Source organism: Corvus cornix, chromosome Z, assembly GCF_000738735.6.
Source record: "Corvus cornix cornix isolate S_Up_H32 chromosome Z, ASM73873v5, whole genome shotgun sequence".
Taxonomy (NCBI): Eukaryota; Metazoa; Chordata; class Aves; order Passeriformes; family Corvidae; genus Corvus; species Corvus cornix.
Window position 1 is genome coordinate 52437824 of NC_046357.1, and position 14440 is coordinate 52452263.

Below are 14440 nucleotides of genomic sequence, written 5' to 3' on the forward strand. Positions count from 1 at the left end.
CAGATACAGAAACAGATACATTTCCATCAAATTAGCAAGGCCTATGCATGTTCACAGTGGCCATAACCAGCTTCAAAGCATTAGCTTATCAAAGTCTTTTTGTATCACAAATTTATACAAAGAACATAAATATGCATCAAAACACACCTTTCTGTGGTCAAACGGATCCTCTCACTGCCACTGGAACTCCGGTTTTCATTCTTTTCGTGAAAATAGTCTTCTACACACTGTTCCTCAAAGTCATGGAGTTTCTTTAACTCCTCATCACTCAGATAGAGCTCTGAAAAAAGGAGGTAGGAATCAGTATGAAGCATGCTGATAATTGCAATCATTTATAAGTATCCATGAGGAAAAAAAAAGAAAAAAAGTACCTGCCAAAAAGCTTGTTTACACTCCCTCCCTTCACAAGAATGAATCAGGCCTAACTGCATTAATTTGGGCTTGAGCATAAAGACTCAACATGCCAAATACTCGAAAATACGGGAGTTTGTCTTTCCTTACACAGGGAACAAAACCATACTGACAAAAATTCCAGTGGACTCCCCTTAAAAGCTGCAAAAATACATATATGAATCACAAATCTGCTCACAAAGATGTACTTTCTCACAAATTTTTCCTTATTTTGTTGTACATGTGTCACTCACAAGAGTTAGAGATGAATATGTCAAGCTTACAAAAATTTCATTCCAATTTGGCCCAGGCATTCATTTGGAACTAGTCATCTACAACAATTACAGTCCATTCAGGTGCTCAAAGCTGCAAAGCCCTTTTTTTATTTCACCTAATTGATTAATATGTTCATATATATAAAACATTCTGATATTCTTAATAAATTTTCATATGTATAAAACATTAAGATCTTCAGCTCCAAGATTATTGGGGGGAAAAAAACACTCAAAAGTTTAAAACTCCATAACTTGGGCTGCTCATGGTGCTATTCTTCTAGGACACCAAGACTTCTGAGAGAAGAGCTCCATTACAACAATGTACAAAGAAATGCATATGGTGGAAAGCTGCTTCTCTGATTCAAACTCCACATTTTCCAAGCTCCTCTTCTCTGTCCTTTTTTATGTACCAAAGTCCTCACTGTACTTGCTCAAGAGGTATCTGTTCCAAGCAACAAGGCAGTGTTTGATACAAGGATGTAATACTCAGCTGCAACACACAGCTCAGCAGTGAAGACCCCCACAGTATTCTGGGGTTCCCCCTCTCACTCCAAATGAGACTTGATCACTTTCCAGGCACTCTTCTCCCCTATTTGAGCTGTGTTTCTTCCTCCAAAATTTTACTCTGTATCTTAGTATTGATTTTCCACAGAGCGGCCCTGGATCCTTCTTTGTGAAAACCAGTAGTTATAACAACACCAAAATTAAAGAAAGCTATCAACCAATGTATAGGTATATAGAAAACGTGCCCAGAGGTGCCTAAACAGAAAAAAATTCTCCTTCTGAGAGAAGTTGTAAGTAAGGCATGAGCCCTCTTCTATCCAAGGACTTTTAGATGTGCTAAGCAAGGTTTCAGTTTTGCTTTAGCCTAATGTTCATTACAAGACACCCTCTATGCTATGTCACTCCCTTATGCTGTGCTTGCACATAAAATAAGCAATGGCACTTCAAAGGCAGCCTGCTGTATCCAATCATGATGGGGGAGCTGAACCTGGGAGCAGCAGTACAGCAGTTCAGCATTGATTAGCTAAGCCTTGTTTTGAACTCTCTGAGCATGCCAGATACCTTCAGCATTGCATGTTCAGCAGAGAAAATTCTAAGTGAAGCATAACCGAGGCAGAGTCTGCCCACCTCTATTACAAGGCATCAAGGGTGTATGTTGCATCAAAAAGGATTAGGTTGTATAATACTATATACCAATGCTTCCCAATGCTTTTTGAGATATGGTTACAGTCACCAGCCTCTCCTTGTCCCCATTTCCCTGCCTCACCCCCACCACCAAGCCCCACTACTGACTATTCATTTCCACCCCAGTGTCTTGAGGTCCCCTTCCCACAACAGCTCAGGCTACTCCTGGCAGAGCTGGTGACAGTGGGACAGGGAACTGGCATCACTTTAAAGAGGCATTAGGAAGGACCTGGCATGAAGAAGCCCAGGCTGGGAAAAGTGAGGAAGGTAAGGTGCAGTGATAAGCCAGTGCACAAAGGGACGGAAGTAGTGAGGAGGTGGGAAGCCCCTATGCTCTCTCTCTGCATCTGCCATCACCAGATCTCGTCTATCCTTGGGCTCTGCAGCTGCTTTCCCCAGGTAATGAAAAAGGAATTACTGGTCTTTTCATGACAAACATACAGAAATTTATACCTTCAGTACTGCTAAATTCCTTTTAAAATAAGAAATTATTTATTTCCTACAGAATGAGTTGCTGTCACTTTATTTCAGCTCAGAGTTATGAGGTATCTAGACTGATGCACAGTATGTAGCACAGCAACAGCGAAATACAAAGCAAAGCATTCCTCTTTTTTTTTTTGGAACTCAACTCCACAGTGATGGGAGTGATGATGAACCATTTCTTTTGGCTCCCAGCTTACTTAGTCCAACATCGCCTTCCTCTTGGTCCAACTCATTTGGAGGCTGATGGTGGAAGATGCGGTTTATCAGAAGCCCAATGTGACTCAGGAGGATGAAGGGTGGAGGCAGCCATGGCTTCTCATGGTAGGTCATGATGTAGCGGTAACGGTTGTACTTCCAGAGCTTGTTCGATATGGATTTCAAATCAAAATAAACATTACTGAGGAGAGAGCCACAGAGAGAGAGGGGAAGGAGGGTGAAACACTCATGTGAGGAATACTCCCAATATAGCACAAGACACATGTCTACAGATCTAATCTGACACTGAAGGAAAGTCCCATTCCTCCAGTGAGGTAAATCAGCTTAGCAACTTTCATTTAACAGAGCAGCAGCATGTGCCTGCAGCTAGTGCATTGAGAATGAGATCTTCAAAGCTGCCCAACAGATTCGGAGATCCAATTTCCATTCACATTAATGGGAGCTGGGCAAAAGATTTCACTGACGTGGCTTTGAAATCCCAGTCATACCATTTAAACTTTAATACATACCCTAACTGAGAATTCAGCATTGTTTGCCTCTTGGGACTAGATTAAAAGTAGGTGTCAGGCTAAGGGAAGACTGTAACAAAATACTTCTGTGCACTCCCTCTAAAAATATACTTGCTGCGGATGAGCCATTCTTCTGCAGAATACTCATTGGAGCTGTGAAATTATTAAACATGACTGCTGTTGCACTGAATAATTTTCTGTACCTACCATCATAGACCCAAGTATAGGAAAGAAATGTTGTGGTTTCTAGCACTGCAGTTTCAGGTGCACTGTCACACTGCACACCCAGCATACAATCACAAAAACATCAACTCTCTTTCTGAGAGCATAATTAAATGTATCTCTCATACCCACCCATTTCTGGTCCCACTTCTGGAACAATCAAATCACTACACAGAAGATTTAGCATATCATCATTACTAAAGGTTTAATTCCAGAAATAATTGAAATAACAATTTCACAGCTGCAAAATAATACATAGTGTGTAAAATAATAGTTTGCTTCCTTGACACAATTTCAGTAAAGGGATTTCTTGTTGGCAGGGGAAATAGAATGAGTTTTGATAGTTCAGTTTTCTTGTATATTAATGACTTATTTTATTAATTTGAATTTTTTTAACCTACAGATGACTTCTTCTTCCCCAGAAATGCTAGAACTATAGGAAAAAATAAAAACCCACTTGGGTTAGGCTGCCTTTTACTAATATTTTCAGAACTTGATCCACTACAAGGGGTTCCTGTTAAAACAGGAAGGGTTAGGATTACTATAAAGACACTGATTAACTACTGTAAGATTAATATGAATTACTATAGAATTCATAGAATAATATAGAAAGAGACCTTTCTACTGTGGCAACACACCTCAAAAGGCAGATTGTTGGAAACACTACAGTTAGATTTCAGTCTAGAACATACGAGATTACATCAAGTAAGTAAGAATTTTCAAATTATTTCCTAAAGGAAAAGCATGCTCTTACAGTCATTATGCTCTTCCCTTTGAACACCTTGCACTTATCTGCCAGTTTAAAACTTGGCTTACCTTATGATGAATATTATATAGGCTCTTAGCACAACAAATACAACTTTTAGGAAGGGAATTACTTCAGAGCTGAATTAATGTTGCTTTTTTTGCCAGCTGAAATTGTCTGATTTCACAGAGTCAGATTCTGTTTAAGTGAGCTGCCTTCTCACCATCCCTTTCCTTGCACCATCTTGCTATCACCATTCTTTCCTTATTCAACTTACCCCCATGGCAGATGGGGTACAGCCACCACCACCAACATGCCCTTGCTGGGGCATTTTCAGTGAAAGCTTGTAAGAAGTGCTGGCAGAACATACATTGGCTGCTTTTGCAGCAATATACCAAGGGACCTACTTAAAGAATGCAATGAGCAAGTTGACCATGATGATGTACTGCACAAAGAGGTAGACAGCTTGCAGGAACGGTGTGAGAAAGGAGCCAGGAGGACAGTCTTCATTGGTTTCACAAACTGGAAATGAAGGACACACAGAATATGGGTAGCACAGAAACCAGAGCAGAGCACAGCAGTGGCCTGTGCTTCTCATTTGTCCCAGCAAGAAACAGAATAGTCCTCACTAATTTCACAGAGAGACATCACTAAATTTTCAAATTAAAGGTCAACCTCTACCTAAAGGAGAGCTGAGACCTCTTCATGCTACTGCCACCCTAGTCACCACTGTTGAGAAGCTGCAGACACCACTTCATACATATTAGTTCTTATGCCAGTCATTCCACTTGTTGTTAAGGGGAAATATGATGCAGCTGAAATGTATTTGGGAAATGGCACACACTCAGGACAGCTGAAATCCAAATCTTTGATCCTTAAACAGGAGCATCACAGACTCCACTGTGAAAAAGGTACAGCTCAAAGGCTGCTTTACCAGTACTGGAGTGTAGAGCTACACACACAACTTAAAATCACATTAAATCAAAAGGATATATGGCTATGAACATTTGTGACATAAAGCAACAAATAATGGAAATTAAGGGATCCCTTTTGATGTTTTTAAATTGTCAAAATGAAAACTTTTCAATCTTTTAAATTTCTAATCAATTTTAACTCTTTCGAGGAAATTTTAAAACATACTTAAAAAACAGAAGTCCTAAATTCAGGACATATTCTGCCGGATAAAGAGTCACTAGAGAAATCATAGCGTTATTTGGGAAGCGTCAAATTTCTAAAGGTTTAGAATTATTAAGTGATTAAACGGATTAAACTGGGAAACTTTACAGTGTGCTTTCATTAAAAGAATTTTGACTTATATAACCAAAATACATGTGACTGTTTCAGCAGTGATAATGGATGCAACATCTTAAATTATTTTAATGAATTGGGTCTATGCTGAACTATGTACCTTAAATATCTATTTCTGTTTGCATACCTACTTCTCCATTTTAGGGAAAAGTGTTTTACTTATACCTTCAGTCAGTAGCATGAGTGTATCTTACATCCATAATGCTTAAATACCTCTGGAGTGCCTGGTTCCTCTGTCTTACTGAAACAAGGTTAAAGCCATAATCAAGATACATGATTTTTCCTCTTTACGTTGATTGGTTCTATTTCTCCTATGTGCTCATTTTTTATCTGTTTAAGAATGGAGCCAGGTAACTTATTTCTCCCTTTCTTTTTCTCCTTTATTTTTTCCTCCTTAAAGGCAACTTTATAGTTTTTTCCCCAAGAGATCAGCAGCTTTGGATTCACTTAACTGGAAATTTATTTCACTGGCAGATCCCCTGACCTGCCAGTGAAATAAAGGAAGTAGCTTAGCATTAGCTCCTATGTGCTTTGCCCTGATATTTGCAGTATACTTAATGTGAAACACTAAATTTGAAGGCTTTAGAGCTTAATCTTTATTTTTAACAAAGAAACTCGTATTTTCAACTTCATTCATGCAGTATTACTCATTATGGACACACATATACTGGTATCAGAATTGTTTGAGAAAGAACAGACTCAGTAGGCAGTCAAAACTCAAGTAGAGCAAAGTAGGCCAAATATGTTTCTGCACATATTTAAGCTGCCAAGCTATATTCTGAAAATTACCTACCATCTATTTCTCCAGCATAGACCTCACCAAACATCATCCAGTAGGGCTGAAATACAATATCTCGTGCCAGTGTCCAGGAGGGAGGCTCCTCTGGTGAAAGAATTGCCTTTCGTGACACCCCAAAACTCAGCAGGACTATGGCCATCATGACCACAATATAGAACATGTTTCCTGTCTGGAAGACATATTTGTGTAAAAGAATTAGTTGTGCTAACTACATGTAAAGGAGACATTCACTTTAGGGAAGAGTATCAATCCCTGTTTTTGCAAATCAGAATATAAAATCAGGGGTAATAATCTAATATGCTGGAGGAAATAAAAATATTTTATTTATGTACCTGGACTACATGAGCATTTTATAGATGTTAAAATCATCCTAGACCAAAAAAGCCACAAGTCCTACTTGCTTCCCATGTTTCTCTTAGATCTTAAGCAAGGCATAAAAAATGCAGAGACCTTACAATGGCAATTTTGCTCAGTGGAGCTTCTTTCAAACCAAGAGCAAGGAACAGCAGTGAAAATTATTTTGCCTCCTAAAAAATTACCATGAAAGACAGAATATAAATGTATTAAGAAGAGAGCTCCCAGTAACCAAGGCAAATTACAATAGGAATCTTCACTAAGACTAGACAGTAGTTCAGCAGCAGTTCTTATAGCAAAAGAGAAACAAAATTAACTTTGATTTCACAGATATTTTGCCAGATAAACTGGGATATAAATATTTGAATCAAAAAGTAAAATAATACTGAAACAGTTTCCAAGAGTTAGGGGAATAATCTATCATAGTGAGCCCATTTCCAAGAGGCAGTGACTTTTCTTTTCCCTGTTACCAAGCTGGATCAGCAAATTAACTCAAATGCAACCCTTCTCTAAGGAATGAAGTGAAAATGGCTTTTGTGAATAAATTAATGTAATTAATAAATTAAAGTGTAATCTGATTATGGTCAACTCACAAACAAAACAAAATCATGGCATTTTCAAGCAATACATTCACTGTGAATTATTAGATGACTTCTCCTTTTCTGTCACTTCTGAGCTTTACATACTCCTGAAGGTAGATGCCTTAACTACAGAAATATTGCTCCAAAGCACAGTACTTACCATTTTCCCAATCATTGTCAGGTATGGGCCAGCATGCTGATTCACAGCAAAAAGATCAAGGAGCCGAGTGTACCAAAATATAATATCCAAGCAGTAAAGGAGCCTCCCTGCAGTTTGAACAGGGGGGTTGGACCAGCGCAAACCAAAACCAATCATAAACAGGATGATAGCTACAGAATCAGTAAAATTCCAATATTCATAAATCCACACCTTCACTTTTTGGCGGAATTTTCCAGGTTCTGAGATAAATACCTGGGTAGAATGTAGAAAAAAACCACAAAGAAATGCCATTAAAATCACATATACATTATTTTACCTTTTCAGTCTGAATTATTTCATGATATTTGGGAATGTATCATTTCCCCCCTTCTGTTTTTTTCTTTTTTCTTAGACCCATTTACTGCTTACTGCCGTTCACCATCAATTGAGGTTTTTACTTAATCTATTGTGTCATATTGCTCAACTATGCTACATCAAATGGGATAGCTCCTCCTGAAGAAAAAATGGATTCTGAACCTGAATCCATTCACTAAAGGGCATATAGCTCAGCAGAAGAGAGCAGCCAGTAAAGAATTGTTATGCACACGGTCGTGACCTGCAATGGCCTTTTCATTAACCCCTAAGTCATGGAAAGTACCAGCCTAACCTTGCCGATGGGAAAATAACTAATGTCTTTTATTTCAGACCAAAAATATAAAGAAAGATCCTTGTATTCTGCCAAGGACACATTAAACAAAGGAGTGCTGGCAACTAGCAAGGTAAAGAATGAAATGTTTACTCCTTGAACTGTGAGGTGCCCCAAAGGGGTTTTAAGCTTCACTGAGCAAGCGTGTGAAGTGGAATCCTCGGGAGGAGGCAAATAAAACCTTTGCACATTGCCACAAGTGAGGCCAATTATGCAGTGCTATGTAAGATCATACTGATAAGCACCAAGCAAAGGAGAGATTTTGAAATGTTATGCCCTGATCTTGCAAGAATTTATGCATATGAACACACTAATGTAAACAAGTGATCTAGACTAACTACATGAGTTGCAGGGCCTCAGGCTTTAACAATTATTTGATACAATCTAGAGAAAGAGGTTTGCAGTTATATATAACAAGGCCCTCGGCAGTTAAGCAACTACATGGCTGAGACAGAGCGTCCTACAAAGTCTTTGCCAACAGACCAGAATTAGAATGTGGATAAAGAAAATCAAGTAGGAGACATAAATTCCAAAGTGTCCAGCCAATGATGACAGAAAGAAGAGCTGTTGTTTCTACTGTCCCACTATCAAGATGATGCAAGAGCACAACAGCGACTTCCAAAGTGCTTGCTCTTCTACATTTAGCATTTTTCTCAGGGAATCCTGGTGTAGATTTTTTCAGTCCTATCTCATGCTGACACAGAACTTGCAAGTTCAGCCAAGCTTTGATATATTCCCAGTATCTTTACTGTCACTTGAAATGCTTCACCTCTCTGATTTCACAGTCTTCTGAGTGATCTGTATTTACATCATCCTTTGCTCAGAACTGTGGCTGGCTTTATTCGTCTGAAAGTACAGCATTTCAAAAGTCATACAAAAGAAAATTCACATTACTATTGTCTATTATGTGCTGATTCTACAGTGAAGGTATGTCAGAGCAGATACAATAATTGGGGAAATTCATAGCTGCATTTGTCCCCAAACTCAGGTTTGGAGTGCAAGTTGTGTTCAGAAGCTTGGGTCTAATCAACTGCAAATAATTGCAATTAATTTTGATTGGAATATCATTTTTCTGTGCTCCATAAATCCAGCATTAAAAGCTGATTGTGGATTTTTTCCAAGTTCATTTACAGAAGCCTGGTTGGACCTGAGGGAGAGCCATAGATTGTTCTGTGCAAAATACCTCTTATTTCATAACAAGTTCTCGCTCAGATTAAATATCTAAAGACAAATTTTATTACTAGAAGTCTATTGGCCCACTCAAGAAAATAAAGGACCAGGTGCCTACATCAAGGTTCCAAATCTCAATTCAGCAGTCACTCTAAAGTGTCTTGGGGTGATCTTATGATGTGTATCCCATATCGCTGCCCTATGCCCAGAAATTAATTTCTGTGCCTTTCTATGCCTCTAAACTGAGCCTGAGAGGGGGAAGGAAAAAACTGAGCAAAACTTTTTCAAAGCAGTTTGCAGCTTGCTCAAGGTCACACACAGATAGCAGTTTGTTTCCCAGCTGTGGCAGGGGAGGGAGGAAGCACCCGGCTTGCTGCTCCCAGGACAGTTTTTTGGCCAGTGGTTCAGCTGCTTTTTTCTCTGGAGAGAGACTGAGAGTTGAATTTTTCCTTCCTGGGATTCCGGATTTTCTCCCTTTTCTGCTGGACTGCCTGATTGCTTTAACATCAGAACACATCGGGAGGACTTTCAACCGAGCACAGAGGGCCTGGCCCTGGGCCAAGCCCCAGCTCCGAAAAGACCAAAGGGAGGACTCTTAACACTTTCCTAGGTTTTTCCTCCACAGTGAAAGATTTTATTATTTAGCATTATTTTCCTTTCCCGTGTGTTTGTTAAATAAATAGTTTTATCGCCTTCACTCTCCTTCGAGGAAAATTTATTTTTCCCGAACCTGGTGGGGGAGGGGTGGTTGTGCCTTCTCTCAGAGGATATATTTCTAAATTTGGCCAAACTGGAACAGTGACCTACACATTACCACCCCTCTCTACACAGAAAAGTAGATGCATTTTCAAGGCCCAAGAGCTGGTCTTCTAAAAAAAGACTTCCAATAAATAAATTCCCTGTTTAATTCTCTATAAAAATAATGCAGGCTTTAGCATTCTTCAGACAGGTGTTCCCTGGCTTATAGTACATATGAGAAGTGTGAATGCAAAAACTTACCTCCCTGACTTTTTCAATAGCAGTAGTGAAAATATAAATGATAACAAGCCACTCTTGCACACTTGGCCTTGGTTCCATCTTCACCAACACAGTGTAAGTAAAGAGCATGAGGAATGCCAAGTAGGATATCTGCAAAACACACTGTATACAATCCATATGCACAAAAACCTCAAGCAAATTTCTGCTAACATAACAGGTGACTGGCCTCACTATAGGTACTCAAATTACTGGGACACTGCCACATTTTTGAGCCCAAAACCTTTATTCCAGTTCTCTAAATGTTTTTTTTTATTTTGTTTTGCCTTTTTTTTAATGGGGATGTCCCTAAATATCACTGGAAATTGGTACTTTAGTGCTGAAAAAATAGGTAGAAGCAGAAGACGAACAATTGCAGCACATGTCCACCGAGGCCCCATCCCATGTAAGAGTCAGACTATTTTATGTTGGATGTTGGACTAGATGGTCTCCAGAGGTCCCTTCCAACACTAACTATTCTGTGATTCTGTTCTGTGATCTGCACACCATTCCTCAAATGCAAGGGTAGTCTTATGCTTTTATCCCAGCCTTCTGTAGGAACAAGTAACAATTCTCAAAGTTATATAAGCCACTTCTGGGTAATCAGTGCCTTCCAAAACACAAGAATGATATCAGGTGCAAAACACATATTTTAGAGGTACAAGAACATGCTGTAAATGTATCTGACATAATAGATTACAACCTATAAATCACTTAAACACACACATCTAAAAGAGTAAAAGTTTATGTACATGGTGATCTGACCTAACGAGCAGCCTGAACTTAAGCATCCTGAGCTCTACTGATACAGGGTTACTAAAACTGATTTATTAAATGCACATTTCCTTTAGAAAATTATCTCCTATAGATGAATATTCGCTCTTCCAAGGATAGTTCTTAAAGAAAGGAATATGAATAACAGTGAAGTATTAAAGGTACGTAAGGCCACCTTCAAATCTATCTCAGCCTTTGCAACTGACCACTGTAAAAACCTGTGCTTCAGTTTTTCTTTAGTTCCTTATAATTGTTTTTCTGGGCTTTTGGGTTTGGGTTTTGTTTTAGTTCAGCTGCATGATTTTAGCAGACAATCTTTACACTTAATTGTCAGAGAAATATTCAAATAGCTTCCCATCTACACCCACCACGAAGTGATTGTAAATCCATGCTAGAAAAAGTAAAAGCAGGATTAAGTGGCATTTGAAGGATCAAAAGAGGGGTTTGTCAATTCAAGTTCTAGAATGATGACTAACCGTGTGAAACCAGAACTTGACAATTGGTGCATTGTAGAACTCATAGATTTTTCTAGTTCCAGGCAGGTTTCCTTGTGCACCGTCTACTTGGCTTTCATCAGACTTCTGAACACCCTTTTCCACATCATAGCCCTTCTTTAAAAGAAAACAACATTTAAAAAGAAACAATGGTCTATAATTGCAAAGGTAGTGTTATTTCAGAGGGAGGACAGACACAAATGTCTAAACTTTGTTCTGAATACACAAACCATTACTGTAGCTTGCTTTTGTCTGGTTACAGCCACCTCATTTGCAATAATTAACATGCATTATGTGAAAGATGCTCTATATGGCACAGCTACACTCTCTGTATATTTTTCTGTAGTACTTTGTACAAGAGTATTTAAGGAAAACCAGTAGCCTGGACTTTTGCTAAAGACTAATCAATAAAATCAAAAGTTAATGTTAAGCAGAACGTGCATAAGCACTTTTCTTATCTGCCTCAGGTGGGACTGCTCCCTTCCTGTATTAGCAATAAGTGTGAGTTTGGGAAGGATTTTCTCATTATGGTCAGTACAGAAGTAACATCCAGGACAGATGAAGTGACTTGTACCAAGTTCACTTGAGTCCATATCCAAACTAGGAACCTAACCCATACTTCTTGAAAACTGGGCTCCAGTCACTTCATTCCACCTGATGACCATCTTCTCATTCCTCAGAACTGCACTGTGGTGAACAAACAGACTCTGACACACAAATGACTGATCATCACAGACTAACCAATGTCTCTTTAGAGCTGACTGGACTCTGTTCCCCATGATACCATAACTGGTGGAAGTCCTGAGACTGAGGCACATGAGACATTTCTGCCTTGCTTTTAAACTCCAGCATCAGGATGGTGGGAGGCAGGAGAATACTCATAATGACCTAAAAGAGAGATCAATTAAGATAAATTAAGCAGTGATAGCATAGACCTGTGGCCACAGTCCGCCATGCCTGGTGCCAGCACAAAGCCAGTGCAATTCCACTGGCTGGGGAAGGAGTCGTTGGTGCTGGGAATTTGTATCACAGTCTGACAGCCTCTGAAGAAGTGTGTTGCTCTTGGCTGATTTGTGGCTTTGTGTCATGGTATCTGGGGATGCCTTCAATACTGCTCCCTGTGTCTGGAAAGCACCCTTCCCCCAGCAGTTCTGCCAGGGAACAGGCAATGTCAGGAAGCAAAAGCAGGTGAGCAAGGACTGAAAAGTGCTGAGAGAATGGAAAGAGCAACAAAAAAAATCCTTCCTCCTAATGTCATCCCACAGATGCTTTTACAAAGAAATAAAACAGAAGCAAGTACCCTTTTCCTTCCCTCCCTTGCTTTTGTTTCCCAGATGTGCACATTCCAACACATGCTTAAGCCCAGCTGTCTGAAGATACATTACCCATGCTCATAACCAAAAAGAGTGCTTAAATGCTCAGAAAAAACTAGATTGATGGTACCTTAAACCAGGAGTTCTTTCGCATCTTGAGGCGCCCCATCCACATGTCGGTCAGCAGCATCTGTGTGCACGTGTGGGACACGAACGGCCGCAGCCCCACAGACACTGCCAGCTTTAAGCAAGTTGAGTTGCTCCAGTTTTTCAGTTCATAGGTCAGCAACTTCATGGCCATCTGCTCATTTTGTTTGAATGCTTTGTCCAGCACATCTAAGGCAAGCTGCCCAAATTCCCTAAAGCAGAAAGGAATTAACAGTCAATATAACGGGGATCAGTACAAACTCAGAATTACTGCTGAAAAGAGGTTACTGTGAATACTTTGGTAACTAAATTTCAGCTATCAATCTTAGTAAGCATGCCTTCTCCCGTATTTCTCATTGCTTTATTAATATACCTAGTGAAAAATAATTTGGGGTGTAAACCTAACTATTTAGTCCTAATCACAATGTTTACGGCCATACTGTTTTGTCATTTTTTATTTGTTTTATCTTAGTCTCACTCCGTGATTGAAATGGACCCCAGAAAGTTCTTTGTATTTGCTTCAATAATAGATTCATCACCACTGTGGGCAAGCATTACAGCCAGTTGTGAAAGTTTCTTCTTTTGTACTGACTTTAAAACATCTCTGCAGAGAAGACTCTTCAAAGAAGGTACATACCCTCATTCAAATTAAGATTTTGAGCTGCATACAAAAGAACAAAGTACATTTTATTGTTCCTGAATCTTAAGCATGAAATCTACAAAACAGAGAATATATTACTAACAAGAAAAACTACCAGAAAACACTAATGGGAAATAACAAACTCTTGGTCTACTTCCCTTTTCATTCAATCAGGTATTTCACTTTCCACTTAGTCTTACACAGAGCAGGATTTAAGCACTGATTTTGGTTTGCTCATTACTACTTGTTACAGATTTGAACAGTCCAACGCCTATCTGCCATATGGCTTTTTAACAAATTGAACTGGAGGAGAAGCTGCAAGGGAAATTTCAGCCTTTCACTTGACCATTTAGCAGAAAATGAGCTATACATTACTCACCTATATTTTCAAATATGCATCTAGGTAATATGCAAATAGCTTTCATTTAACTCTCTACCACACTACACATAGATCCATTATATAATATCAATAGTGAGTATCTGAAAGTATTTTTTTTATATTCCATAATCCATGGCATCATTAACTTTACTAACTCTTCGCGGATTAGGGCAGTATCTAAGCATTCTCAGCACCAGAGAACTTTAATTGAAATGAAGGGAGAACTCATACTTTGAATACTTCTTGAGTTCTTCTGAAGTGTCATCCACCATGTTGCTCTGTTTAGCCTCATGTGCCATTGCTCTGTAGAGTTTACAAGCCACAACAGCTTTGACCATGGCTTCCTCTCCATGCTGCCAGAAGAACATTGCCATCTTCTGTCTTTTCATTAATACTGCCCAAACCAGAAGGTCATTATAGGGGTAGATGAAGCCAGTTGACTCATAATTCTCTGTGTAGTTTATATCTTCTTTTGATTTCTTCTTATACTTTGGGAAAGCACTGGATCTTTCCTATCAATTTGTTAAAAAAAAAAATCTCAGTGAATGGTTGAGGTTCAGATTCATGAAAATAAAATACCATGCAAATCTGAAT

At 39.1% G+C, this 14440-nt stretch overlaps 1 protein-coding gene across 1 annotated transcript in view; it reads right to left on the bottom strand.

The window, feature by feature from the left end:
- TRPM6 (transient receptor potential cation channel subfamily M member 6) overlaps positions 1 to 14440 on the bottom strand; it is an 86600-nt gene that overhangs the window by 36700 nt on the left and 35460 nt on the right. The window contains exons 16-25 of the mRNA XM_039567576.1: positions 14078 to 14358; positions 12811 to 13039; positions 12109 to 12255; positions 11350 to 11484; positions 10085 to 10213; positions 7231 to 7482; positions 6130 to 6304; positions 4436 to 4550; positions 2534 to 2733; positions 148 to 280 (exon numbers count right to left, since the gene is read on the bottom strand). Coding sequence (XP_039423510.1) covers positions 148 to 280; positions 2534 to 2733; positions 4436 to 4550; positions 6130 to 6304; positions 7231 to 7482; positions 10085 to 10213; positions 11350 to 11484; positions 12109 to 12255; positions 12811 to 13039; positions 14078 to 14358 — 1796 coding nt within the window. The remainder of the gene's footprint in view (positions 1 to 147; positions 281 to 2533; positions 2734 to 4435; positions 4551 to 6129; positions 6305 to 7230; positions 7483 to 10084; positions 10214 to 11349; positions 11485 to 12108; positions 12256 to 12810; positions 13040 to 14077; positions 14359 to 14440) is intronic.